Raw genomic sequence first — 27,566 nt, 5'->3', positions numbered from 1 at the left:
GTTGTTGTGAGGTACCCAAAGGTGAGGTAGGTGGCTCCTACGCCAAGGAGCTCATAGCCTCTTGGGGTGCTACTATGTGATTACTGGGCTTTTATGGGCCAAGTCAAGGCTTTTGTATTTAAGAGAAATGTTTAAAAATTCTTGTATTTTAATCAGTATTCAACTTACTGAAGTTTAAATTGAAAAAGTTAGTTTTTCTTAAGCCTCTGTGCTCAATTTAAAACAACAAAACTGGTCAGGCACATAGCACTTACTACATGCCGGGCATTATTCTAAACCATTACTTGTATTAAGTCATTTCATCCTTACCAAAACTTTGAGGTAGGCGGTGCTATCCCCATTTTACCAGGGAGACAACTAATAAATGGCAATGCCCTCATTTGAACTTAGGCAGACTGTTGTTGTGAGGTCCCGTTGCATCAACTCTGACTCAGTGACCCTGCAGGACAGAGTAGAACTGCCCCATAGGGTTTCCCAGGCTGTAGTCTTTATGGGAACAGGTAGCATGTCTTTCTCCCGCAAAGCCACCTTTTGCTTAGCAGCCAAGTGCTTAACCACTATGCCACCAGGGCTCCTCAGACTGATTCTAGAGTGTGTAATAATATTTTTTATATAAAAATTAGAACAGTCGCTATTCCTTTTCTTTGATTAACTGTTAGTGCGCTCATAAACATGATCAAATCCCCTAAACATTTAAGAGCATTTACTTGGTTAGTTAATCTCTAAAATACGGAGTAAAACCTGCAAAAGCTAGAACCTGTGTAAGGTGGAAACCTGTCAGAGAAGGAAAATGCAAATATTTATTTTCTCCTAAACCAAGGGATAGAAAAGTGGTAAGATTGCACCCTGTCAAAGGTAGAAAACTCTCGAGACTTCGGAAAAACAAGGCAGTCCCATTGAATTCCAGCTCTCACAGGTTTCACTGTAGTTCCAAACTTAATGTATTTGAAATCTCGCAAATACTTCAAGCTCTTAACAAGGAAGACTTAAGAATCTAATAGCGGCATAGTTCTCAAGCATTTAAGGCTTCCATTGTTGGCCCAGTAAATTAGACTTAGAAGTTTAGTAGATTAAATTTTCTTAATCATTTAAAACAGACAAGAAGCAGAGCTGACAAAAGCAGTATTAGGATTCTGAAGCTTGTTATGGTACTCTTGTCATCGTTACATTAAAGCGGTTTTATTTAATATTTTACTTACAAATTTAGTCAACCAACCAAAGGAGATGAAATTGTATCCTCAGACCAGCAGAACTTATCTGGTTAAAAATAGACCCACAACACAGGCTACTAGTGAAAAAAACTCAAAATGTATAGAATTTGAATATTCCTTCCAAAACTATGCCAGTGGTTAATAGGGTGGACATTGTTTTCACAGTCAGATTTTTTTTTTTTTATGTAAACATCCTGCGTTTTTATTTATTTATTATTGTGCTTTAAGTGAAAGCTTACAGTTCAAGTTAGTTTTTCATACAAAAAATTATGTACAGTTTATTATGTGCCCCTAGTTGCTCTCCCTATAGTGTGACAGGAGACACCTCCTTTCCACCTCAGATTTCCCGTGTTTGTTCAACCAGCTCCTGTCCTTCTTGCCTTCTCATCTCACCTCCAGACAGGATCTACTTGGGATAAGAAGCATACTCTTCACGAGTCCAGTCTAATCTGTCTGAAGAGTTGGCTTCAGGAATGGTTTTAGTTTTGAGTTAACAGAGAGTCCGGGGCCACATCTTCCAGCATCCCTCCAGTCTCAGTCAGTCTGGTCTTTTTACTAGAATTTGAGTTCTGCACCCCGCTTTTCTCCTGCTCCGTCAGGGACTCTATGTTGTGTTCCCTGTCAGGGTGGTCATTGGTGGTAGCTGGGCACCATCTAGTTTTGGTCTCAGACTAATGGAGTCTTTCCTTTATGTGGCCCTTTCTGTTTCTTGGGCTAATATTTTCCTTGTGTCTTTGGTGTTCTTCATTCTCTTTTGTTCTACGTGGCTTGGGACCAGTTGATCCATCTTAGATGGCTGCTCATTAGCTTTTAAGAACCCAGATGCCATTCACCAAAGTCGGATGCAGAACATCTTCTTAATAGACTTTGTTATGCCAAATGGCCTAGATTACCCCTGAAAACATGGTCCCCAGACCCCCACCCTTGCTACTCTGTCCCTCAAAGTGTTTGGTTGTTTTCAGGAAACTTCTTAGCTTTTGTTTTAGTCCATTTGTGCTGACTTCCCCTGTATTGTGTGTTGTCTTTCCTTTCACCTAAGATAATTCTAGTCTACTCTCTGGTTAGTGAATACCCTTCTGTCTTCCCCTCACCGCCCGCTACCCTCATAACCGTCAAAGAATGTTTTCTTCTGTGTTTAAACCTTTCCTTGAGTTCTTATAATAATGGTCGCATACAGTATTTGTCCTTTTGCAACTAATTTCACGCAGCATAGTGCCTTCCAGATTCATCCATGTTATGAGGTGTTTTGAGGATTCATCATTGTGTTGTATTCCATTATGTGAATATACTGTAATTTATCCATTCATTTGTTGATGGGCTGTTCCATCTTTTTGCTATTGTGAACAGCACTGCAGTGAACATGGGTGTACATATATCTGTTTGTGTGACAGCTCTTCTCTAGGATATATTTCAAGGAGTGGGATTGCTGGACCATATGGTACTTCTATTTCTAGCTTTTTAAGGAAGTGCCAAATCGATTTGCAAAGTGGTTGTACCATCTTACATTCCCACTAGCAGTGTATAAGTGTTCCAATCTCTCCACAACCTCTCCAGCATTCATTATTCTGTGTTTTTTTGGATTAATGCTAGCCTTGTTGGGTGAGATGGTATCCCACTGTAGTTTTGATTTGCATCTCTCTAATAGCTAATGATCGTGAGCATTTCCTCATGTATCTGTTAGCTGCCTAAAAGTCTTCTTTGGTGAAGTGCCTGTTCATATCTTTTGCCCATTTTTTAATTGGGTTATTTGTCTTTTTTTGTTGTTGAGGTTTTGCAGTATCTTGTAGATTTTAGAGATTAGACCCTGATCGGATATGTTGTAGCCAAAATTTTTTTCCCAGTCCGTAGGTTGCCTTTTTAGTCTTTTGGTGAAGTCTTTCGATGAGCATAAGTGTTTGATTTTTAGGAGCTCCCAGTTACCTAGTTTTTCTTCTGGTGTTTGTACATTGTTAGTTATGGTTCGTATTCTGTTCATGCCATGTATTAGGGCTCCTAGCATTGTCTCTATTTTCCCTTCCATGATCTTTATCATTTCATATTTAGGTCTTTGATCTATTTTGAGTTAGTTTTTGTGCATGATGTGAGGTACGGGTTCTGTTTCCTTTTTTTTCCCTGGTGGATATCCAGTTATGCCAGCACCATTTGTTAAAGAGATTGTCTTTTCCCTGATGAATGGACTTCTGGGCCTTTGTCAAATATCAGCTCCTCATAGGTGGATGAATTTATGTCTGGATTCTTAATTCAGTTCCAGTGATCTGTGTATCTGTTGTTCTTCAGTACCAGGCTGTTTTGACTACCATGGCGGTATAATAGGTTCTAAAATCAGGTAGTGTGAGGCCTCCCACTTTGTTCTTCAGTAATGCTTTACTTATCCAGGGCCTTTTCCCTTTCCATATGAAGTTGGTGATTTGTTTCTCCATCTCATTAAAAAATGTCGTTGGAATTTGGATCGGGATTGCGTTGTATCTGTAGATCACTTTGGGTAGAATTGACATTTTTACAACCTTGAATCTTCCTGTCCATGAGCAAGTTATGTTTTTCCACTCACATAGGTCTCTCGGCTTCTTGCAGTAGTGTCTTGTAGTTTTCTTTGTATAGGTTTTTTACGTCTCTAGTTAGATTTTTTCCTAAGTATTTTATCTTCTTCGGGGCTATTGTAAATGGTGTTGATTTAGTGATTTCCTCTCTTAAGTTCTCTTTGTTGGTGTAGAGGAATCCAACTGATTCTTGTATGTTTATCTTGTATCCTGATACTTTGCTGAAATCTTCTGTTGGTTCCAGTAGTTTTCTTATGGATTCTTTGGGGTTTTCTATGTATAAGATCATTAAAAAAAAAAAAAAAACCTTGCCATCGAGTTGATCTCTGACTCATAGGAACTGTATAGGACAGAGTAGAACTGCCCCATAGAGTTTCCAGGGAGCACCTGGTGGATTCGAACTGTTGACCTTTTTGGTTAGCAGTCATGGCATTTAACCACTATACCACCAGGGTTTCCATATAAGATCATATCATCTGCAAATAGGGATACTTTTACTTCTTCCTTACCAATTGAGATGCCGTTTATTTCTTTTTCTTGCCTGATTGCTCTGGCAAGGGCCTCCAGCACAATGTTGAATAAGAGCAGTGATAAAGGGCATCCTTGTCTGGTCCCCATTCTCAAGGGAAATACTTTCAGACTCCGTCCATTTAGGATGATGTTAGCTTTTGGCCTTGTAGAAATGCCCTTTATTATGTTGAGGAATTTCCCTTCTATTCCAGTTTTGCTGGGAGTTTTTATCATGAATGGGTGTTGGACTTTGTCAAATGCCTTTTCTGCATCAATTGATAAGATTTTGTGGTTCTTGTCTTTTGTTTTATTTATGTGACTGATTACATTGTTTATCTAATATTGAACCATCCCTGCATACCTGGTATGAATCGCACTTGGTCATGGTGAATTATTTTTTTGATATGTTGTTGAATTCTGTTGGCTGGAATTTTGAGAATTTTTGCATCTATGTTCATGAGGGATATTGGTCTGTAATTTTGTCAGCTGTTTTTTGCCATGTCAGAGGTGCTTCCTAGATCCCCAGCTGTGATGGTTAAGGTTGTGTGTCAACTTGGCTAGGCTCTGATTGTCAGTGGTTTGGCAGATACTATGTAATCATCCTCCATTTTGTGATCCGATGTGAGCAGCCAATCCGTTGAAAGGGGAGTTTCCTTGGTGGTATGGCCTGCATCCAATATTTATGGATGTTCTGGCAAAGCTTGCTCCCTCTTGATCCTGCATTTCATACTGTATTCACCTCGTCATTCTCTGACCTTCAGTTCTTGGGATGCGAGCCAGCAGCCTGCTGCCTGACCTACAGGTTTTTAATTCATCAGCCCCTGCTGCCACATGAATCAAGAGAAGCCTCCAGGGTGCCGCTGACCGCAGATTTGGGCCTTGCCAGCCTCTGCAATTGTGGGAGCCGTTCCCTTGGATCTGTCTGTATATTCGTATGTGCACGTCTCTGGGTTTTGCTCCTCTAGCGAACCCAGCCTGAGACTCCCTCCTTCAGCTGGAATTTAATCAACCGATGCCGCGAGTATTTTTCCTACGATCCAGGCGTTCTTTAAATTATTGTGGGGAAAGTGCCTAGGGCTGCTGATGAGATTTCTGGCTCCAGGTGAGATGTGCTAAGCACACTGCGTCCTTTGTCTGCTACTGAACACAGCCATGAAACCTCAGCAGAATACAGGAAGCAACTCTTCGAAGACACTGAAAAATAAATAAACCAGAAACCCAAGCCCGTTGCCGTTAGTCGGTTCCGACTCATTGTGACTCCATGTGTTACTGAGTAGAACTGCTTCCGAGGGCTTTCCTGACTGTCGCCTTTATAGAAGCAGATCGTAGCCTTTTCTTCTGCGGTGCCACTGGGCAGGTCTGAACTGTCAGTCTTTAGGTTAGTAGTTGATTGCAAACCATCTGTGCCACTCAAGGACCTTCAAAAAGCAGCAGGCATTTTGGGGAAGAACACCAGAATTTGAGAACGACAGTGAGTTTACCATTTTTTTTTTCTCCAGTATCTCTCAGTCTGAACTCAGCTGAGCCCAAAAGCTGGAGATGGACACCAAGACACTGAGAGGTGCAGTAGACTCCCTCTAGTTCTGACTCAAATTGTGGGAAAGTAAACTCTTAATACTCAGATTATGTGGAAATCTCCCTTTTCCCCCACTTTCTTGGCTGTCTCACGCCTCAGTTCCCAAGCAGTCCCGTGGTGGCAGTGGTAGCTGGTACTAAGGGAGCTTACGGGAGCCAGAACTCCTGTCTGATAGGTGGAACTGGAATTCCAAGAAGGGTGGGACCACCCTCTGTTCCTTGTTTTCCTCCTTCCGTTCTCTTGCCTCTTGGCCCTAGACACAGGCATGGTTGTGGAAGTGCACAGCAGAGCAGGTAGCTAAAGCCTCAGCTTTCAGGTAAGAAGACCGAAGAGACAGCCTCAGGGAACTTGGAAGTACTAGGGAGGTTGTGTAGAGGGAGGAACTTGGGAATGCAACCCCATAAAGTTGACCCGTGGGACAATAGCGAAAGGTCTAATGTGTCATCAGAGTCCCAGGAGGAGAGGAGAAAGAATGCAGTGCTCAATAAGTGTTTGAAGAAATAATAGCTGAAAATGTCCCAAATTTGGTGAAAGACATACACCTGGACAGTCAAGAAGCTCAGGGAACCCCAACAAAAGAAATCCATACCCAGACACATCACAATCAAGCTGTTAAGAAATAAAAGCAAAGAAAAAGTCTTAAAAGTAGCCAGAGAAAAATGGCATTATTTATAAAGGAGCGATGATTTGAGTAACCGAATTTCTCATCAGAAACTTGGAGGCCAGAAGGAAGAGCAGTGATAAATATGTGGATATAGACCCTTCTCCTCTTGGGTTCTTTAAAATACATTTTAAGCAAAAATTATAACATGGTCTGATTAGATTTTCAGTGTGTGTGGATGTTCTGTATAAGACAGGTATAACATAAGAGGGTGGTGTAGAAAGTCAAGGGACTTATATGGTAGTAAGGTACTTGAAGGGGTAAGATATCAATTCTAACTAAATCGTGAAAAGTTAAGCATCCTTAGAAAACTCTGTGGGACTGCTCTCTTCTGCATGCCTGGGATTGCCATGAATCAGAATCTACTTGACAGCAACTAACGACAACAACAAAAGCAACCAGTAAAAAAAACTATACACCAAGGTATAGTAAAAAATACAGATGTTAAAAACAACCACCACCAAAAGGTATATCAAAATGGGATTCTAAAAAAATGTTTAAGCAATCCACAGGAAATTAGGAAAGGGGAAACAGGAAGGAGAAACAGAAGAAATGGTAGGAAACAAACAAATGATAGCTCTAGATGCAAACATACCAATAGTTGCATTAAATGCAAATGGTCTAAACTTATCAATTAAAAGACAAAAGTTGTCAGAATGGATAAAAAATCAGGAACCAACTGTATATTGTCTACAAGAAACTCAGTTCAAATATAATAATAGAGGTAGGTTAAAAGTAGAAGAATAGAAAAAGATGCACTGCAAACAGTAATCCAAAGAAAGTTGGAGTGGCTAAGATTTATACACAGTATTTTATCAGATATGAATATCAGAGTAGTCTTCTGAGCAAAGAAATAACCAGGGATAATGAGAGACATTAAACCAAACCCAAACCCCACTGCCATTGAGTCGATTCCGACTCATAGTGACCCTATAGGGCAGAGTAAAACTGCCCCATAGAGTTTCCAAGAAGCATTTGGCGGATTTGAACTGCCGATCTCTTGGTTAGCAGCCATAACACTTAACCACTACACCACCAGGGTTTCTATGAGAGACATTAGGTAAAGATAAAAGGGTCCGTTTACCAAGAAGATAATAATCCCAAATGTGTATGTACCTAGCAACAGAACTTCACAATACACGAAGCAAAAACTAATACAACTGAAAGGAAAGGTAGACAAATCCACAGCTATAGTTGCAGACTTTAACATTCATCTCTGAGTAATATACTAAACCAAAAAAAAAAACCAAACCTGTTTCCGTCAAGTCAATTCTGACTCATAGCGACCTTATAGGACAGAGTAGAACTGTCCCATAGGGTTTTCAAGGAGCAGCTGGTAGATTTGAACGCCAGCCTTTTAGTTAGCAGCCAAGCTCTTAACCACTGGGCCACCAGAGCTCCAAGTAATAAACTAGTAGATAGAAAATCAGCAAGGATATAAAAGAACTTGATCTAATTGACATTTAGAAAATGTTCTACCCAGTAACAGCTGAATACACATTTTCTTCAAGCCACATGGAACATTCATTAAGATAGACAATGTCCTGTGTTTTAAAACTCACTTTAACGAATTTAAATTAGAGCAGGATTTCCAGGCCCTTGTGCTTTACTTATAGGGTCACTACAAGTCTGAATCAACTCAACAGCACTAGGTTTGTTTCTTTTGGTGCTTTATTTTAGTTATTTATTTACTCTTTTTATTGAAATACAACTTATAAAAAATATTGTATCTAAATCTTAAGCATGATTTTTTTTTTTTTTTTGTGTATACACCTGTGCAACCACCCAGATCAAAATATAGAACATTTCCAGCACCCCAGAAGACTCCCTCATACCACCTCTGAATCAGGATACCTCCCCGAGATAGCCACTATTTTGACTTCTAACAGGATAGTGTCCTCTGGCCAGCTTCTTGGGTTTTAATTCACTACGGGATATCCTCCAGCACTGAGGTTACTATATAAGTAGAATGTGGGCCCCTTACTCAGGTTGCAGTTATACCCTTTTTTTCTTTTATAAACCACACCTCTCATTTGACTACCATTTTGTTGCCCTTTTTTTTTTTTCTTACTATATAAATATTTTTTAAGATTTTAGCCACCAAACTCAAAAAAAAAGAAAAGTGAAAAAAAAGTCAAAAGAAAAGTGAAAGAGAGTTTAGCTCTCTCCAGAATGAAACTGAAAATTATGCTGCCAGTTTTGCCTAGAATCAGTTTTCTGCTTATCCTATGAGGAGCCCTGTGAACTCTGAAGGCATGTGATATGCTGGGCAGCACCAGCAGGGTCGACCAGAGTTTGGGGGACACCAGGACAGATTACCAGACCCAGCACACCAGAAAGAGACCTAGGGAAGATCCCATGTAAAGATTTTTCTCTGATTCTCCCATACTGAGGAACCTTAAAAAAAGTGGGAGGGGTTTCCTGGGGCCAGCCCAGTTTATCAGACACATTTTTGGAGTAATCATTGTATATAAAACACAAAATTTCTAACTGTAGAGAATTTCAGGGAAATAGAAGATAAAGACCCTGTCTTGGTAAGGAACAGAATTTGGAGTTAAGCCTTGAAAACAGTTAAATATCTTATGTAAAACACACAGGAAAAGGTGTGTAGGAATACCCCCAACTTGTTCATCAATTACTTAACTTTAGGTGGGATTGAGCATTGGGATAGGGTGAAGGAGGGAATACAAAGGAAAAATATCTTTTTTTTTTTTTTTTTACTCTCTTGTGGAATTATTAGAATTTTTGGTGATAGGAATGTATTCTTAAATTACTTGTATAAAAACAACACAAAGAAAATTTTGTTTTGAGCTCTGGCTGCCAGTTATAAGCAGTGTGATCCTGGAGATGCATTAAATATTTACATTATTATCCAGGTATGAGAATCGTTTGGTGTAATTTCCATATTTTACAGATAACAAAACTAAGATTCCTGCTTGTTATGGATTGAATTGTGTCCCCCAAAATATGTGTTGTAAATCCTAACCTTATGGTGGTTATGGAGTCCTGATGGCGCAGTGGTTAAGAACTTGGCTGCTAACCAAAAGGTGGGCAATTCGAACCCACCAGCTGCTCCTTGAAAACTCTGTGGACTAGTTCTGCTCTGTCCTATAGGGTTGCTATGAGTTGGAACAACTTGAGGCCAGCAGGTTTGGTTTTTTTGGGTTATAGTGCTTATCGAGATGGATTGACACAGTGGCTGCAACAATGGGCTCAAACATAGCAATGATTGTGAGGATGGTGTAGGACCAGGCAGGTTTTTTTTTTTTTTTTAATTTTTATTGTGCTTTAAGTGAAAGCTTACAAATCAAGTCAGTCTCTCATACAAACATTTATATACACCTTGCTGTATACTCCTGGTTGCTCTCCCCCTAATGAGACAGCGCACTCTGTCTCTCCACCGTCTATTTTCGTGTCCATTCGGCCAGCTTCTGCCCCCCTCTGCCCTCTCATCTCCCGTCTAGTCAGGAGCTGCCCACATAGTCTCATGTATCTACTTGATCCAAGAAGCTCGCTCCTCTTCACCAGTATCATATTCTATCCCATAGTCCAGTCCAGTGCCTGTCTGAAGAGTTGGCTTTGGGAATGGTTTCTGTTTCGGGCTAACAGAAAGTCTAGGGACCATGATCTCCAGGGTCCTTGTAGTCTCAGTCAGACCATTAAGTCTGGTCTTTTTACAAGAATTTGGGGTCTGCATCCCACTGCTCTCCTGCCCCCTCAGGGGTTCTCTGTTGTATTCCTTGTCAGGGCAGTCATCTGTTGTAGCCAGGCACCATCTAGTTCTTCTGATCTCAGGCTGATGTAGTCTCTGGTTTATATGGCCCTTACTGTCTCTTGGGCTTATAATTACCTTGTGTCTTTGGTGTTCTTCATCTTCCTTTGCTCCAAGTGGTTGAGACCAATTGATGCATCTTAGATGGCCGCTTGCTAGCATTTAAGACCCCAGACGACCAGGCAGTTTTTTGTTCTGTTGTACATGGGGTCGCTATGAGTTGGAAATGACTCAAGGCACCTAACAACAACATAGAAGTTGTCCCATTTGGGAATGGCTTTTCTTTGTTATGTTAATGGGGAAATATTAATACAGGGTGTGTCTTAATCTTTTTTGAGGTATAAAAGAGCAGATTAAGCAAGTGAAGAAGCAGAGAAAGGGGAGGATAGATGACATGCCACATGAAGATCACCAAGGAGACAAGGAATAGAAGCAGAGATAAGACAAGGACTTTCCCCCAGAGCCTACAGAAAGAGAGCATTCCCCTTGACCTGGTGCCCTGAATTTGGACTTGTAGCCTCCTAAACTGTGAGAAAATAAATTTCTGTTCCTTAAAGCCACCCACTTGTGGTATTTCCCTCATAGCAGCACTACCTGTTGCCATCAAGTTGATTCCAACTCATAGTGACCCTGTAGAACACAGTAGAACTGCCCCATTGGGTTTCCAAGCAGCAGTTGGTAGATTCAAACTGCTGATGTTTTGGTTAGCAGCCAGGTTTTTAACCACTGCACCACCAGGGCTCTGTATCAGCGCTAGGTAACTAAGAATCATTCCATGTCACATAACCTGGTTGTGTAACCATTGTGCCCCTTCCTATAAGAGGAGGCAGGTCTTCCATGCAAGTCTGTAGATTTGGAGGTCAGTAGAAACCATGGTGTTCCTCTAGATCCATGATCTCTTTGGAACTTCCAAGTGAAAGTTGAGAGATACAACAACTAGTTTAATTTAGAAAAAATGTGATGTTTTATGTGAAGGTGAATAAAAAACAAATTCCCTAATGAATCCACATTTGGCACGGGTGAAAAACCATGTTTTTAAGTGAAGTTATGTTTCTAAAGAAAAAAGCAGACCTTTTATGTGGTAAATATAGCCTGGCATGCATGTTCAGTAATGCTCCTGGAAACTTTTTCCCACAGAAGTCAGTGGGAGAGGGCAGATGGAAGCATAAGAAACTCTTCCTACCTAGTGCCAAAAGCACTGAGAAAATGTTGTGAGGAGCTAATAACAAGTATAAAAATGTTACAGACTTGTTAAATATATGGGTGTGACATGTGTAAGAATAGACCAGAAAGATGACTTGAATTTTTAATTTTTCTGTTTTGAAATTCATATTCTCTCTTCTTGGCATTCAGCAAGTTGTTGAAATTTTATGGATTTGCCTTCAGGACTGTCTTTGCACTAACTACTGTAGTGGTACATGATGGCGGAATGCTAGTTCTCATTTCTGTGACTTTTCGAGGCTTGCTCTCCCAGTTCATTCTTTCAGCAAGTATTTGTTGAGAACTTTCATGGGCCAGGCCCTTTCTAGGTCCTGGAGATACAGTGGGGTATGCAATAGGCAAGGTCATTGCCCTCATGATGCCTAGAGTGCAGTGGTGAGAACCAGACAAAGAAATAAGTCAACCAGGTAAATACACACCTGAACAAACAAGGTGGTGAGAAGTGCTGAGGAGGGAAATAAACCAAAGAAGGGGAAGGAGATAGCAGTGCTGGGAGGGAGTGGTTGCACTTTTAAACAGGAAGTTCAGGGAGGATTTGGAGGACAATAGAAAATATGGTGCTCCTCTAGATCCATGATCTCTTTGGAACTTCCAAGTGAATACTGAGAGATGCAACAACTAGTTTAAGGAAAATTTAATATTTTATTGGAAGGTAAATAACTGTGGGGAAAAAGCTCAGTGTCTTTGTTATTTAGTACTGCTCTAACAGAAATACCACAAGTGGATGGCTTTAACAAAGAGAAGTTTACTCTTTCATAGTTTAGGAGGCTAGAAGCCTGAATTCAGGGTGCCAGCCCCAGGGGAAGGCTTCCTCTCTCTTGGCTCTGGGGGAAGGTCCTTGTCATCAATCTTCCCCTGGTCTAGGAGCTTTTTAGCACAGGGACCCCAGGTCCAAAGGACAAGCTATTGTCCTGGTTCTTGTTTCTTGGTGGTATGAGGTTCCCCTGTCTCTCTGCTTGCTTCTCTTTTTGATAGCCCTAAAGTGATTGACTTAAAATACAACCTAATCCTGTAGATTGAGTCCTGCCTCATTAGCATAACTGCCTCTAATCCTGCCTCATTAACATCATAAAAACCCACTGCCATAGAGGTTAGGATTTACAACACAGGAAAATCACATCAGTCAACAAAATGGTGGACAGTCATACAATACTGGGAATCATGGCCTAGCCAAGTTGACATACATTTTTGGGGATATACAATTCAATCCATAACTTTCAGGGAGAAGGTGAGAGTTTAACAAAGACCTGACCACAGTGGACAGCACACCATTCTGATATATCTAGGTGGAATATTCCAGGTAGAGGAAGGAGAGGCCCTGTGTGAAAACATACCTGAGATGTTTTCTTCTCAGAAAAGTCATTCTTCAGAATGTTATATGACTCCTTCATTGATTTATGCCCTTGTGTGTGTGTGTGTATTTATATTTGGTTTGTTTTTTTAATTGTGGTAGAATATATATAACAAAACATTGGCCCTTTCAACTGTTTTTACATGTACAACTCAGCAGTGTTAATTACATTCACCGTGTTGTGCAACCATAACCACTGTCTGTTTCCAAACGTTTTCGTCACCCTTAACAGAAACTTAGCGCCCTTTAAGACAACAGCTTCCCCTTTGCTCCTCCCACTCGCCTCTGGTGACCACTAATGAACTTGGGTCTCTATGCATTTGCCTTTTCTAGATATTTCATATAAGTGGGATCATACAATATTTGTCCTTTTTTATCTGGCTTTATTTTCACTCAGCATAGTGTTTTCAAGGTTCAGCCATGCAGTGGCATGTAGTAAGACTTCATTTCCCTTTATGGCTAAACAATGCTGGCAACTGGCATTCTTAAAAGAAAACAAAAAAAAACTGTTGGAATCAAACTGAATTTATAGATTAATTTAGGGAGCATGGCCATCTAATAAAATGTATTTTTTACTGTGAAATTAGAATGGGTCGAAAATAGTTAAGACACTAATGAAAAAGAAGAACAAGATGGGAGAGACGTTGCTGTACTGGATAACAAGACTTACAAAGCTTCAGTAATTAAGGCAGTGTGATGTTGGCATAAGACTAGATAAATAGATGAATGGAACAGAATGGAGAAGTCAGAAGACCCGTATGTGTATAGACAGCTGAGTTATTGCAAAGGTAGTACTACAGAGTCCTTCGGTAAATGGCTTGGGACAGTTTAGTATGAATATGGGACAGGAAATGAAACTTGATCCGTATCTCATGTCATGTCGTTATGTGGTGTTACCTCCTTAAGACTTCTGCTGGCAGTCTACTTGTTTTCCTTTATAGATAATCTCCCTTTTTTCTCTCGCTCTAAGATGTCCAGAGATAAAATTCCGGACCTTCTGATTCCTAATTTTAAGTCCAGGGGAATTCCCTACTCCATTTTACCCTGTGGACTTAAGCAAATTATTCAAGTAACGTAGATGCCTGTGTTTCACTTTTAGATCATTAAAAAGTTGTCTAGGAGTCCATTCACTTCTCTTGTATGGATTCAGCTCAGGTGTCCAGGTAGCTGGTCATCAAGTGTGTGGTACAGGCTCTGTCCTACAGTCTTAGAGGGGCAGGGGTGATTGGTGTAGGTACCAGTATGTGATTGCAGCACGGGGTCACACTCTAAGCAAGGCAGGGGGCTGAGAATCATCCCCCAGGTGACTCTGAGGAAAGCGTGTCCCTCTTCCCTAGAGCGTACAGGTGGGTGGGTTCTGCAGACGGACCATGGGCACCCAGTGCTTTTGGTTGTAAGGACTGGGAGGTACCAGTTATCCTTAGACCACTGTCACAGGTAGCTGGGTGACCTGAATGGAGCGACCATTCCTTAGGCCCCTGATGTGGGTAGGCGAAGACCCTGTTTAATAGGCAAAGTGATGTCAATCATCAAACACCCATCTCTCCACCGCACAGCTGAAACAGTTGCGATCTGCCAACAAGGGCCTGTTCTCATGAAATAGGCCCACACAGGTCCAAGCAGGGGGGGAAGGTATTCAGAGTCCATGGACCATTTATGCCTAGACAGGAGCCACTTCTGTCCAGAGCTCCCCAGGTTAGTGGAGCTGGCAAATTATCTTTTCCCCCAATTGCAAGTTTTTTCCTTCTCCAGGGCCGGGAGGGTGGCTCTAGTTGCTCAACAGTGCCTATCTCAGGCCCAGGGAATTCAGCCACTGAAGCCGGCTTGGGGGCGGGGGTGGGGGGGCACGGTAAAATATACGCAAGTACTTAGCTTTTGCCGAGAGTGCCGTTCTTCTCAGGTTTCGGAGATGTGAGTAGGCTGTGTGGCTGGCTGCTTCTCCCTGAGGAAACTGAGGCCGAACACTAGTACCATCCTGCCGCCGCGGCTCTGGGAATGGTGCTTGAGGGCTCCCCATGATTCAGGTCCAGCAACTCCTCTCCGCTTCTGAACCGTCTCTCCCTCCCCCTGCCTTCTATGTTCCGGGCTCCTAGCTTGTCATAAATATAATCGTTTCACTTGATTTTTTGGGTTTTTGTTGTAAGAGGGATTGCTGGAAGCGACTGGCTATTCCGCCATCTTGGCCCCGCCTCTGAGTACTCAACTTTCAACGGCTGTTTTTTGTTAGTAAAAGGATAAAGACTGGTAAGATAATCTTTATGAACTGAATGGTTTCATTTATTTGAGTCTTCTTAAGTATTTCAGAATATTTCTGATCTTGGTATGCTAGCAGTTTAGACTGGAGGTTAAACTTCGGCCTACCAAAAGAAGCTCATAAAGAAAGCTTTGTCATACCCCACGGTTGCCATGAACCTGCTCACAAAGACCACTGCTTCCCGGATGCTGTTTTGTCTTGTTTATGAAAGGAACGCTGCCTGCCAAGGGGCCTAAGAAGGTTAGCAAAGTGCGATCCCAGAGGCGAAGTGTTTGCCCAGAAAACTACTCCTGGTACCTTCCCATCAAAAGCCTTTTTTCCTTAAAGTTTTTAATTACTGGATTTCTGTGCAAGGAAATTACGGTTGCTACAATGAAGGCAACAGTGAAGTGCTCCCTAAAAGGAAGCTGGAAATTAGAGAAATACGGGAGCTAAAAATACGACAGACAAGATCAAAGACAGGCAAAGAGACAGAAGAATGGCACCCAAGGCTGGACTGTCGCCACATGTAAAGAGAATGTGACAGAAGGAAGTGGGGGATGCCCTTTGAATGCTGTGATCCCCTCAGCACAGTGGGGGGGATACCTTTTGAGAGCTGTGATCCCCTCGACCCGGCTGACCCCGGACAGGAGTGTGTACCTCAAGTCACTCAACTGCAGGCCCTTTCCTGAGCCTTCACACGCTTACGGGGGCTTGACCAGGAATTGTTCCATGCTTCAGGAGATTTCGTGTCAGTGCCAGCAATGCTTTATTCTCGTATTTCTTGGTGCATCTTGCTCCTTTTCCTAGCCTGCGAAACCCCCTTTTTATGTCCCCCACAGTCCAGCACAGTGGAGCCGTCAGTAAACATTTAACTGCACAACCCTTCTTCGGTCACGTCTCATTTTAAACTTGAGCAGTTATTTTAAATAGGCTATCTGATGCTATTCAGGCCTATCTCTATGTGTGGACTTATATGAAAGACAGCCCTAGATTGGTATTTTAATGAAGTTTACAAAAAAAAAAAAAAAAGCCCGTTGCCATTGAGTCAGTTGTGACTCGTAGGACAGAGTAGAACTGCCCCATGGGGTTTCCAAGGAGCAGTGGGTAGAATCAACTTGAAGGCAGTGGGTTTTTGTTTTTTTTTTTTAATCCCTTGCTGATAACCTAATTTCAGTAATGATCTCCTGCTTTGGGAATCGAAACTGATGGACCATCCCAGCTGCTGCACTCTGCCCCACCACCGCGTTCATGCGAAGGCCACACTTCCTGCCGCTACGTCAGCCAGTGAGAGCGCGCAGCCCGTTCGTGTGGGACAGGAGACTCCTTTGCGGGTGACTTTGGCTCGAGGCTTCTCCAGTGGCTTAGCCAGAACTTTAAGCTGCACTGCAGTTGGAGATTGGTTCACGTATTTTAAAGCATCTCAGGTGTCAGACCTGCAACGCGATCCCACAGTTCTTCTGCCTCCTGTACCTGCTTCCCTTTTTTCCCTCACAGGCATTTTCCCAAATAAATGTCTTACATGTCTGATTCTGTCTTCAGGGCCTGCTTTTTTGGTGGAACCAAGCTAACACGAGTATAGTTTGTCTTTCTGTAGGCTTACTGATTTGGAGTTTACTTGTTCTGTCAGTTGCTTTGAGAGGAAGAAGTGTTGAAATCTCGAACTGAAATTGTGGATTTATTTCCCTTAGTTCTGCCAGATTTTGCTTCATGTATTTTAAAGCTTTGCTATTAGATAATATCCACATTTACAAGTGTTATGTCTTCTTGTTGAATTGATCATTTTATCACTATAAAATGTCTCTCTTATCTCTGGTAGTATTCCTTATCCTAAAGTTTATTTTGTCTGCTATTAACATAGCCAGTCCTTTCTTATAACTAGAGTTTGCTTGCTGTACCTTCCTCTCTATTCTGTTACTTGTATCTGTGCCATTGTATTTAAAGCACATTTCTTGTAGTCAGTGTAGAGTCGGGTCTTACTTTTTTATCCAGTTTGACAAACTCTACCTTTTCTTTGGAATATTGTTTTTGTTGTTAGGTGCCATCAAGTTGGTCCTGACTTACAGTGACCCTATGTACAATAGAATGAAACACTGCCCAGTTCCTGCGTCATGCTCATAGTTGTTGATATGTTTGAGCCCCTGGTTGCAGCCACTGTGTCAGTCTGTCTTGTTGAGGGTCTTCCTCTCTTTTGCTGATCTTCTACTTTATCAAGCTTGATGTCCTTTTCCAAGGACTGGTCCCTCTGGATAACATGTCCAAAGTACGTGAGAAGAAGTCTCACCATCCTCTCTCCTCAGGAGCATTCTGGTTGTACTTCTCCCAAGACAGATTTGTTTGTTCTTCTGGCAGTCCGTGGTATATTCAGTATTCTTCTCCAACACCATAATTCAAAAGCGTCGATTCTTCTTTGGTCTTCTTTATTCATTGTCCAACTTTCCCATGCATATGAGCCAAATGAAAATACCATGGCTTGGGTCAGGTGCACCTTCGTCCTTAAAGTGACATATTTACTTTTGCACTATAAAGAGGTCTTTTGCAGCAGATTTGCCCAGTGCAATACATTGTTTGATTTCTTGATTGCTGCTTCCAGGGGGGTTTATCATGGATCCAAGTAAAATGAAATCCTTGACAATTTCAGTATTTTCTTTGTTTATCATGATGTTGCTTATTAATCCAGTTGTGAGGATTGGAATATTAGGCCACTTTTATTTAATGTGATCGTTAATATAACTCAACCCAAAGAAAGCAAACCATTTGCTGTTGAATTGGCTCGGATTCACAGTGACCCTATAGGACAGAGTATAACTGCCCCATAGGGTCTCCAAGGCTTTAGTCTTTACAGGAGCAGACTGCCACATCTTTCTCCCATGGAGTAGTTGGTTTCGAACCAACGACTTTTTATTTAGCAGCTGAGCACTTACTTAACCACTGTGCCACCAGGGCTCCAATTTTTAAATTAAAAAACCAAACCCACTGCCCTCGAGTCAATTCTGACTCATGGCGACACTATAGGACAGACTAGAACTGCCCCATAGAGTTTCCAGGGAGCACCTGGTAGATTCAAACAGCCAATCTTTTGGTTAGCAGCCATAGCACTTAACCATTGCACCACCAGGGTTTCCATTATTCATGTACCAAAAAAAAAAAGGCCAAAAAACCAAACCCGTTGCCCTCGCGTCAATTCCGACTCATAGCGACCCTACAGGACAGAGTAGAACTGCCCCACGGGATTATTATTAACAGTAAAAAACCCAGTGCCGTCAAGTTGAACTTGGTGGGATTTAAATCAGGCTTTCTCAATCTTGGCACCATTGACATTTTGGTGAATAATTCTTTGTTGGGGTGCTGTCCTGTATTGTAGTATGTTTAACAGCATCCCTGGTCCCTATCTAGTAGATGCCGGTAGCATCTCTTAAGTTGTAACAACGTTCAGATGCTGCCAAATGCCCCATGGGTGGCAAAATGGCCCCTGTTTGAGAACCACTGGTTAAGTGTGCCGTCCTGCTGATTGTTTTCTACTTATCCTGTCTATTCTTTATCCCTTGTTTTCTTTAGTTCTGCCACCTTTTGGGTTAATTCTTTGACATACTTTATCTCCATTATGGCTTATTAGGCTCTATATCTATGTTTTATTGTTTTTTAGTGGTTTCTATGGAAACCCTGGTAGCATAGTGGTTAAGTGCTACAGCTGCTAACCAAAAGGTTGGCAGTTTGAATCTGCCAGGCGCTTCTTGGAAACTTCTCTGGGGTAGTTCTACTCGATGGCAGTGGGTTGTTGTTTTGTTGTTGTTTGGAGGTTGCAATGTGTGTCTTTAACTTAGCACAGTCTGTCCTCAATAATATACCACTTCACAGGTAATGTAAGAACCATCTAACCCTTCTATTTCATTTTTGGATTTTTTCTTGGTGGCGCAGTGGTTAAGATCTTGGCTGCTAACCAAAAGGTCGGCAGTGCGAATCCACCAGCTGCTCCTTGGAAACCTTATGGAACAGTTCTCCTCTGCCCTTTAAGGTCCCTATGAGTCAAAATCAACTCAATGGCAACCAGTTTGTTTTTTGTTTTAGTATATAGAAATAAATCCTCGTGGCATAGTGGTTAAGAGCTACTAACCAAAAGGTCAGCAGTTCGAATCCACCAGGTGCTCCTTGGAAACCCTATGGGGCAGTTCTACTCTGCCCTTTAGGGCCCCTATAAGTCGGAATTGACTGGATGGCAACAAGTTTATTTTTTTGTATTAGTATTTTTTTTATATAGAAATATGGTGGGGTTTTTTTTATATTTTGCATATATCCTCTTTTGTAGATTTCTGAGGGTTTTCTAAATAGATGATCCTGTCTGTCTATGAAGAAAGACAGTTTTACTTCTTCATCTTTTCCCGCTTTTGTGCCTTTAAAGTTTTCCTTGACTTCCTTACTGACTAGGACTTCCAATATAATTTTTAATAGAAAATAGTCAGAGAGGACATCCTTACCTCAGCATTAATCATCAACTGTTAACGTGAGCTGTAGGTTTCTCATAGCTGCTTTTTGTTTCTGTTTATTTCTATTCCTAGTTGCTGAGAGTTTTTTTTTTTTTTTATCATGAATGGATGATAAAATTTGTCAGATACTTTTTCTGAATCTATCAGATAATCATATTATTTTTCTCCTTTATCCGTGGTATATTATGTTTATTGATTTTTAGATATTAACCCAACCTTGTGTTACTGTGATAACTTAATCTGGCTCTATTCATTTTACTAATGTTTTGTTAAGGATTTTTGTATATATGTTCATGAGGGGTATTGGTCTGTAGTCTTATTGTAACAGCTCTGGCTTTTCCCATCATCCAGGTAACTGCCTAGTATTTTAGTTTTGTCTATTTTTAACCACTCACCTGGACATTATTGCATTTCATAGTTGGGTTTTATAGTCGTCGTCTAGCTTACCTTACGTTTTTACCAATTTGCTTATTATTCCTTCTATCTCAGCCCTTTCATTTGCAACCATTTTTCTTCTTGGAATACCTCCTTTAGGAGTTCTTGTACTGAGTTTTTTTTTGGGTGTAAGTGCTTTTATTTTATTTTTTTGTCTAAAAATATTTCTCTCTAGCTCACTTTGAATTGTTTATACAGGTATACTACTCAAGTTTAACAATTTTTTCTCTTGGCACTTTGAAAGTGATATTCAGCTGTCTCCTGGACTCCATTGTTAATGTTGAAAAGTCTGTCATCTTAACAATTACTCATCTTTGGTCATTTGCCTTTTTTCTCTGACTGCTATTGTATCTTCTTTGTCTTTGAGGTTTTGCTGTTTCACTACAAGATGTGTGTGTGTTTTATCTTTTTCAGGATATGTGCTTCTGAGGATACATGTCTTTCATTAATTCTGGACAATTTTTAGCCCTTATGTCTGAAGACGCTACGTTCCCCTGTCCTCTTCTCTTTCCTTCTGGAATCCCAGGTAGATGTAGATTGGATCTTCCAGCCTATCCTCTACATTTCTTAACTTCTCTTTAAATTTTTTTTTTAGTATCTTTTCATCTCTCTTTGTCATCTAAGTAGGTGATTTCCTTAGCTCTGTCTTCTAGTTCAATAATTTTTTTTCAGCTACAATTAATCTGCTATTCAAACCATCCATTGAGATTTTAAATTTTTTCATTTCTATTTTTGATAGTGTCTTGTTGTTTGATTATGCTTTCCATTTCCTTTTTCATTTCTGTGAACATTTTAAGTCTACTTATTTTATGTCCTGGGTCAGTTCAATCTAAATGAAGTGCTTGGGTGGCTGGGGGTTGTCCAGTCCTATTACTGGTTGTTTCAGTTGACTCTTCTTTATGAGGGCCCATTTCCCTATGACGATTTCTAATTGCGCGCTATTTAGCTATCCCTAAAATGTGGGAATTCCGAGAGGTCCGTTTCAAGGCTGTGTTCCACAGATGCAGTTTATGGTTTTTTCTGCAGTCACCTTGGAGTGCTACTAGCACTTCAATTTAACTACTTGGCTTGGAGCTTCCTTTGAGTGGAAAGAAAGAATAAATTCAAACTCAGATGCTGTATAGGGCAGGATTATAATTACAGTTTCTCCGGAAGTTTCTTTTTTTTTTATTCATTCCAACCTGATGACTGAGATAGGCAAATTTCGTTGTCAGCTCCATTTGTAGCAAACCAGTTTTTCCCTACCTCACTCTTTCACTGAGGGATGTCAGTTCCAGCTCCCCACTCTGTCTGACCTGAGGCCTTGTCTCAATTAACCCTGCTCAGCTCAAGAAAGCAAAGGCTCTAGGTGTTGCCCGGTAGTCCCAGTGGAGCCTGTAGCTTCAGGTCTGCCTTCTGTTCCCGTTGACAGCACTCTTTTGTATGCATATATATATTTGTTGTTCTTGGGTGCCATTGAGTTGGTTCCAACTTACAGCGACCCCGCGTACCACAGAACAAAACACCACCTGATCCTGCGCCACCCTCATAGTCACTATTATGCTTGAGCCCATTGTTGCAACCACCGTGTCAATCCATCTCTTGAGCATCTTCCTCTTTTGTGCTGAGCCTCCACTTTGCCAAACATGATGTCCTTCCCCAGGGACTGATCCCTTCTGACATGTCCAAAGTATGTAAGACGCATTCTCACTATCCTTGCTTCTAAGGAGCATTCTGGTTGTACTTCTTCCAAGATATGTGTATATATGTATATCATTATATTTATTTTGTTGTTGAGAATATACTCAGTAAAACATACCAGTTCAACAGTTTCTACGTGTACCGTTTAATGACATCCATTACATTTTTTGAGTTGTGTTACCTTTCTCACCCTCCTATTCTGAGTTGTACCTCCCCCAAAAAAACCAAAAACCAAACCCACTGCCATCGAGTTGATTCTGACTCATAGCTACCCTATAGGACAGAGTAGAACTGCCCCATAGGGTTTATAGGGAGCACCTGGTGGGTTCGAACTGCCGACCTTTTGGTTAGCAGCCATAGCTCTTAACCACTGCATCATCAGGGTTTCTTGCTCCTCCCCAGTTAACATAAATTCAGTGCCCTAGAGGTTCCTATCTAATCTTTTGAGTGCTGTTATCAGTTTGATTCCATGTATAGATAGTTCTTAAAAGAGAGTAATGCTCAAGGCAGATATTTTTTACTAGTTAAGCTAAACTGTTGTTTGGTTTTAAGAAGACTTCAGGGGATATTTTTTGTTTAAGGTTTAATGATTATCTCAGGGCAGTAGTTTCAGGGGTTCATCCAACCTTCATAGTTCCAGAAAGCATGAAATCCATGAGAATTTGAAGTTCTGTTCTGCGTATTCTCCCTTTTGATCAGTATTCTTCTATGGAATCTTTGATCAAAATGTCTGATAGTGATAGCCTTGTACCATCCAGTTCTTCTGGTCCCATGGCACAGGAGGTAGTTGTTCATGGAGGCAGTTAACCATGGTGATGGAAATGTCACATCAGTTAAGGGTAGGATTACACAACTGATTATTGTAGTTATTGTCCATAAGTTGTACACCTGTAAAAAGTTAAACTGGCGAACGTTGTGTGATATATTTACCATACCAAAAACCAAAAAATAAAAAGGAGGCTGATTATGTACATCCGAAAACCTCATGGGATTTGGTTTCTTGGTTTGTAGGTTTAGGGTCATGGTTTCCTGGAACATCCCAGTTAATTAGCCTAATAACAAGTTTAGTCTCTCAGTTCTACCTCCTAGTTCTATACGGAGTACCTGGGTCTTAAAAGTTGCAAGCGTCCATCCAGGGCACAACAGTTGGTCTGTATTCACCTGAAGCAACTGAGGAAGGAGAAGCAGGAATAGGGGGAGGATATGGAATGTGTGGCATCGTTCTTTTTGTTCTTTGCTTCCGTGAATTTTTCCTGCTTTCTTCAGAGTGCAGCTGTGCATTTAAAAGGATGCTTTATGAATCTTATCCAGCATTTCTAGGTGTTTAGAGGGGGGATGTTTTTGGGATAGCTAGATTATTGTATGGCCTCATATTTTGTTTCTTTCTGAAACTGTAGTTTATTATTGACAGTCTGATTCTGGGGCTCTTTTGGTTCTTAGATAAAGAACCATGACATTTATTGATAATCATATTAAATAAAATTAACTCAAGCTTAATACGCTGGTTTGTTTAAAAGCCTTTGTACAAGCACAGCACACAGATGATCAGGTTTCCAACCCATCTGAGGGATGATTTTTATTTTGAAATTCTTCATTCAGAAAAGTTATGTAACTGTCTTGAACTTGTGCTGAGACATGTGGCGAGATCTCTAGTAAATGGTTGGGATTCCTGATGTTGTGGCTGTTTTTGTAATTAGAAGTTCCAAGGGACGATACTCTATTTTCAACACCTTGCTGCTACATCCGAATTCCATGTATCTAACACATGGATGTCACCTCGCCCTCAAAGCACTGCCAGTGAATTCCTCTGATGGTTCTAGCACTCCCGTGTCACCCACGCTCTAGACCCTAACGAGTCCACCAAGCCTTCCATCAAGCCCTGTGGCTTCCAGGAAGAAAGCACCAGGGCCTCTGGAGATGGTCTGCCAGGCTTGAGTCCTGACTGACTCTCACCAGCTGGGTGGCCTTAGCCAGTCCCTTAAATTCTCTGGAGCTCAGTCGCTTATCTGTAAAGTGAGGATAACGGTAGAACTACCCTCCTAGGCTGTTTGAGGATCACCTGGGAGCGCATGTAAAGCACTGAACAAGTTGCCTGGTGGACAGAAATGCTCAGTGAAGGAAAGCTGCTGTGCTATGCTCATTTTTGCCATCCTTACTGTGACAAGGCCTGAGGATTCTTTCTTGACTGTGGTTTTTACAGCCTTTGCTCCCTTTCTATTTGCCATTTTTCTAGACTAGACCCTTACTGCTTCAGGCCTGAGCTGTTGTGAAAGGTCTGCAGTCTTTCTGCCTTACCCTACTCCCTCCTTCCTGCTCCTAGATTGGGTTATCAAAACACCGCTTTGGCAGATACCCTAGCAAAATCAGGAATCTTCAAGGGCTCCTATTTTCCTTCCTATAGCTTAAGATCCAAGTTACGTAACCCATATCATAATCTGGCACCAGAAGTATTTACAGCCCGTGAAACTACCCTGAAAGCTTTAGAGTCCCAAATGAAAGTAAGCTCTGTCATTACCACTCCCACGCTTTGTCCGGCATCTTTCCATGGGCCTGTCTTATTGCTACAGCAAGCTTTTAGAGGCAGGACTCTGACCCATTTTAGCTTATTTTGCCAGAGCAGCTCAGTAGGTACCATGAATGTGGAAGGCAGTCTTACATATCTGACACATTGCTTTCTATCTAAATTGCTATATCAGGGATCAAAACGATTTACTGGAGATTTTGCCATACATCTCTGATAAGTTCCAAACTTCCGTGTAATTTTTTTGAATCAGTGGTTTCAAAATAAAATCATCCCTCAGATGGCTTGTATAAGAGCTTTTTAAGAAGTCAGTGTTTGAGGATAATCGGATCCCGCTTCTCCGTTACCAGCCATGTAAGGATCAGCCAGTGCAATCTATTATCAATTCTGTTCCCCTCTGTTCAGACACCAGCCACACATGAAGTACTTCTTCCTCTGACCCTAACCACTAGAGCTAGGTCAGCCCTTCAGACTACCAAGTTGGCCCAAGATCTCAAATGCTAGCTGTAAGCTTAGAGTCCCTGTGACACCCACATTTCTGACTTGCTGGCTGTAATTCAGGGATTCCCATTACATTACCCTTTCAGGATGCCAGCTATAAGCTCAGGGCTCCCCAGGCTCCCCTCACTTCTGACCTGCTGACTCCCACTACTCCCTTAGGTTCAGTAATTCACTAGAATCACAGAACCCAGGAAAGCATTGTACTTATGATTAAAGTGTTATTGTAGCAAAAAGAACATAAATGAAGAGATGCATAGGGTGAGATGTGGGAGCTTCCATATCCCAAACAGGGATGTGCCACCCTCCCATGCACACTCACCAACCAGGAAGCCCAAGGAGCTTTCATGTCCAGAGCCTTTACAGGGGCCTCATTATGTAGGCATGATTGTCTGAGCCATTGCCCACGTGGTTGAACTCAGCCTCCAGTACCCCTCCCCTGATGCTGGGTTGATATCACCTCGTAGGTCTTTCTGGCTCTGCCAGCCCTTACCTGAGAAGTAACTCATTAACATGAACTCTCAGTTGTGGTCTGGAGGCCTCATCAAAGACATACTTTGATTGCTGGGGAGAGGTTACCTCTCAGGAACCAAGGACAAAGATCAAATTCTTTGGGTAAAGTTAAATTCTTTACCCTCACACAATGCATTAAGCTTGAATTAATGTTATTTAATAAGATTGTTCATCTAGGAACCAGGAATCTGTTTATAAAGCACTTTCAGGCGTATCATCTCATTGATCCCTGCAGCAAGCCTGTGAGGCAGGTAGCCCACAGACAACAAGCTTCAGGTTCAGAATGGCTGAGTGACTTGTCCAAGGTGAGACAGCTAGAATAAAGCAGAGTGTGGATTTGGGACAGCTCTCCTGACACCACGATCCGTTTGTGGGGAGGTACCTCTCTTGTAAAAGCTCCTTGGTACTCTCCGGATAAGAGTTCAGTACGGTCGTACTTGTAAGGAGCCCTGGTAGTGCAGTGGTTAAAAGCACTTGGCTGCTAACTGAAAGGTCATTGGTTTGAACCCACCAGGGAGAAAGATGTAACAGTCTGCTTCCATAAAGATTATAGCCTTGGCAACCCTTAGGTGCAGTTCTACTCTCTCCTAGAACAAACAAACGAACCCTTTGCCCTCAAGTTGATTCTTACTCATAGTGACCCTATAGGACAGAGTGGAACTGCCCCATAGGGTTTCCAAGGAGCACCTGGTGGATTCGAACTGTGCCAGCCTTTTGGTTAGCAGCCAGGCTCTTAGCCACCAGAGCTCCTAGAGGGTCACTATGAGGTGGAATTGACTCGATAGCAATGGGTCTGGTTTTTTGGGATAGTTGTACTTGATTGTCGTACATTTCCTTCATCAAAAATGAGGTTTTTTGTTTTATCATTGGAAATGTTAAAAACCTAGAAAGAAAAGGGAGGCTTTTAACAGGTTGGATTGTCTTTCTGATTTTTGTTCCTTTCCAGTCAGGAAATAAAGGCTGTCCCTGATGCAGTTCTCATTCTATCGTAGTATCTTCCTGGTTTTGCTCTTGAAAAAGCTACCTGGTGGTAGGTTCACTTGATTGCGAATGTCCCTCTTTCAGGGCAAAACTGAGTCCATCACGGTGGTGAAGCTGCTGAGCTGCTTCGACGACCTCGTGGCTGCAGGCACGGCCTCAGGCAGGGTGGCAGTGTTTCAGCTTGTGTCTTCACTGCCAGGGAGAAATAAACAGGTGAGTATTCAGCTTTGCGAGAAGCCCTGGTATAACTGTGGTTGAGCACTTGGCTGCTAACTAAAAGGTTGGCAGTTTGAACCCACCAGCTCTCCACAGGAGAAGAATATGGCAGCCTACTTCCGTGAAGATTTACTTACGGCCTTGGAAATCCTGTGGGGCAGTTCTACTCTGTCTCTCAGGGTTGCTGTGGGTTGGAATCCACTCGATGGCAGTGGATTTGGTTTTGGTTTACTCAGCATTGCAGCATATCTTAGCTTCTTACCAAATTCCTCACGGACTCTGAAATGAGGAATTCTCATCTGCCTAGAAAATTTATGCTCCGAGAAGTTTTGACATCATGCTGTTTATAACATTTTTGTTCCTGACAGAAAGCACATACAGGTAGTTTCAGTTCTGTTTAATACTCTGGTACATTCTCTGTGGGTTTTGAAGGTAAAGAGACAGATGGAGCCTCATGCAGGTTTGTGCACTGAAAACAAGGCCAGGAAAACCAAGCTCCTTCATGGAGAGGAGGAGGTGTGTGTCACCTTGATGTCACAGTTTTGTCCTTCTCTTTTCTTTGTATTTTTTTATTATTTGTAGCTTCGGAGGTTTGATATCACCGGTATTCACAAAAATAGTATCACAGCTCTGGCTTGGAGCCCCAATGGGATGAAGCTGTTCTCTGGAGATGACCGAGGGAAAATTGTCTATTCTTCTCTGGATCTAGACCAGGTAAAGTTGTTTCCAGAAATGTGGTTGGTTTTTATCTTCTGCCAGTTGGAAAAATTACAGATGTGTATTTTTAGTTAGCTTGCATTCTTGATCACATTCCCTTTATAATCTCAGTTGCTATTTGTAACATTTTCTTTCAAGGTCTTTTCTGGTGGTTTCTGAGCTCCCACTTCTGTGACTAAAGAGTTCTTGGCCTTTGTTTCTCCTGGAACATTCGCTTTTTTCATTCTGCTCTTGTCTTTTCCACTACTTAGAAACGAAGCCGTTGTCTTTCCTAATTCCTTGAAAGGTTTGTAGGAACGATGGTAAGCATTTCCTAGTCACAGTTACGGGCAAAAGTCCGTTATTTCACTGGATGGAGTGCTCACCTTTGGCCTGTGAAAGAACAAGTGGGATGGAATGGCAGGTTGTTGTTCTCTTTAACCTCACCACCTGCTCTGATATGTGTGTTC

At 41.6% G+C, this 27,566-nt stretch overlaps 1 protein-coding gene across 4 annotated transcripts in view; it reads left to right on the top strand.

The window, feature by feature from the left end:
• The window catches only part of TECPR2 (tectonin beta-propeller repeat containing 2), a 127,272-nt gene that overhangs the window by 21,807 nt on the left and 77,899 nt on the right, over nt 1–27,566 (top strand). For 2 of the 4 annotated variants that reach the window (XM_049899639.1, XM_049899642.1), the window contains exons 3-4: nt 26,269–26,397; nt 26,983–27,114. The exons of 1 other annotated variant lie outside the window; for it this stretch is intronic. In XM_049899639.1, coding sequence (XP_049755596.1) covers nt 26,269–26,397; nt 26,983–27,114 — 261 coding nt within the window. The remainder of the gene's footprint in view (nt 1–26,268; nt 26,398–26,982; nt 27,115–27,566) is intronic. One more of the 4 variants, XM_049899640.1, reaches the window with a different exon arrangement.

This window comes from Elephas maximus, chromosome 10 (assembly GCF_024166365.1).
Source record: "Elephas maximus indicus isolate mEleMax1 chromosome 10, mEleMax1 primary haplotype, whole genome shotgun sequence".
NCBI classification, from domain to species: Eukaryota; Metazoa; Chordata; class Mammalia; order Proboscidea; family Elephantidae; genus Elephas; species Elephas maximus.
This window is presented reverse-complemented; position numbering and strand designations above follow the sequence as displayed.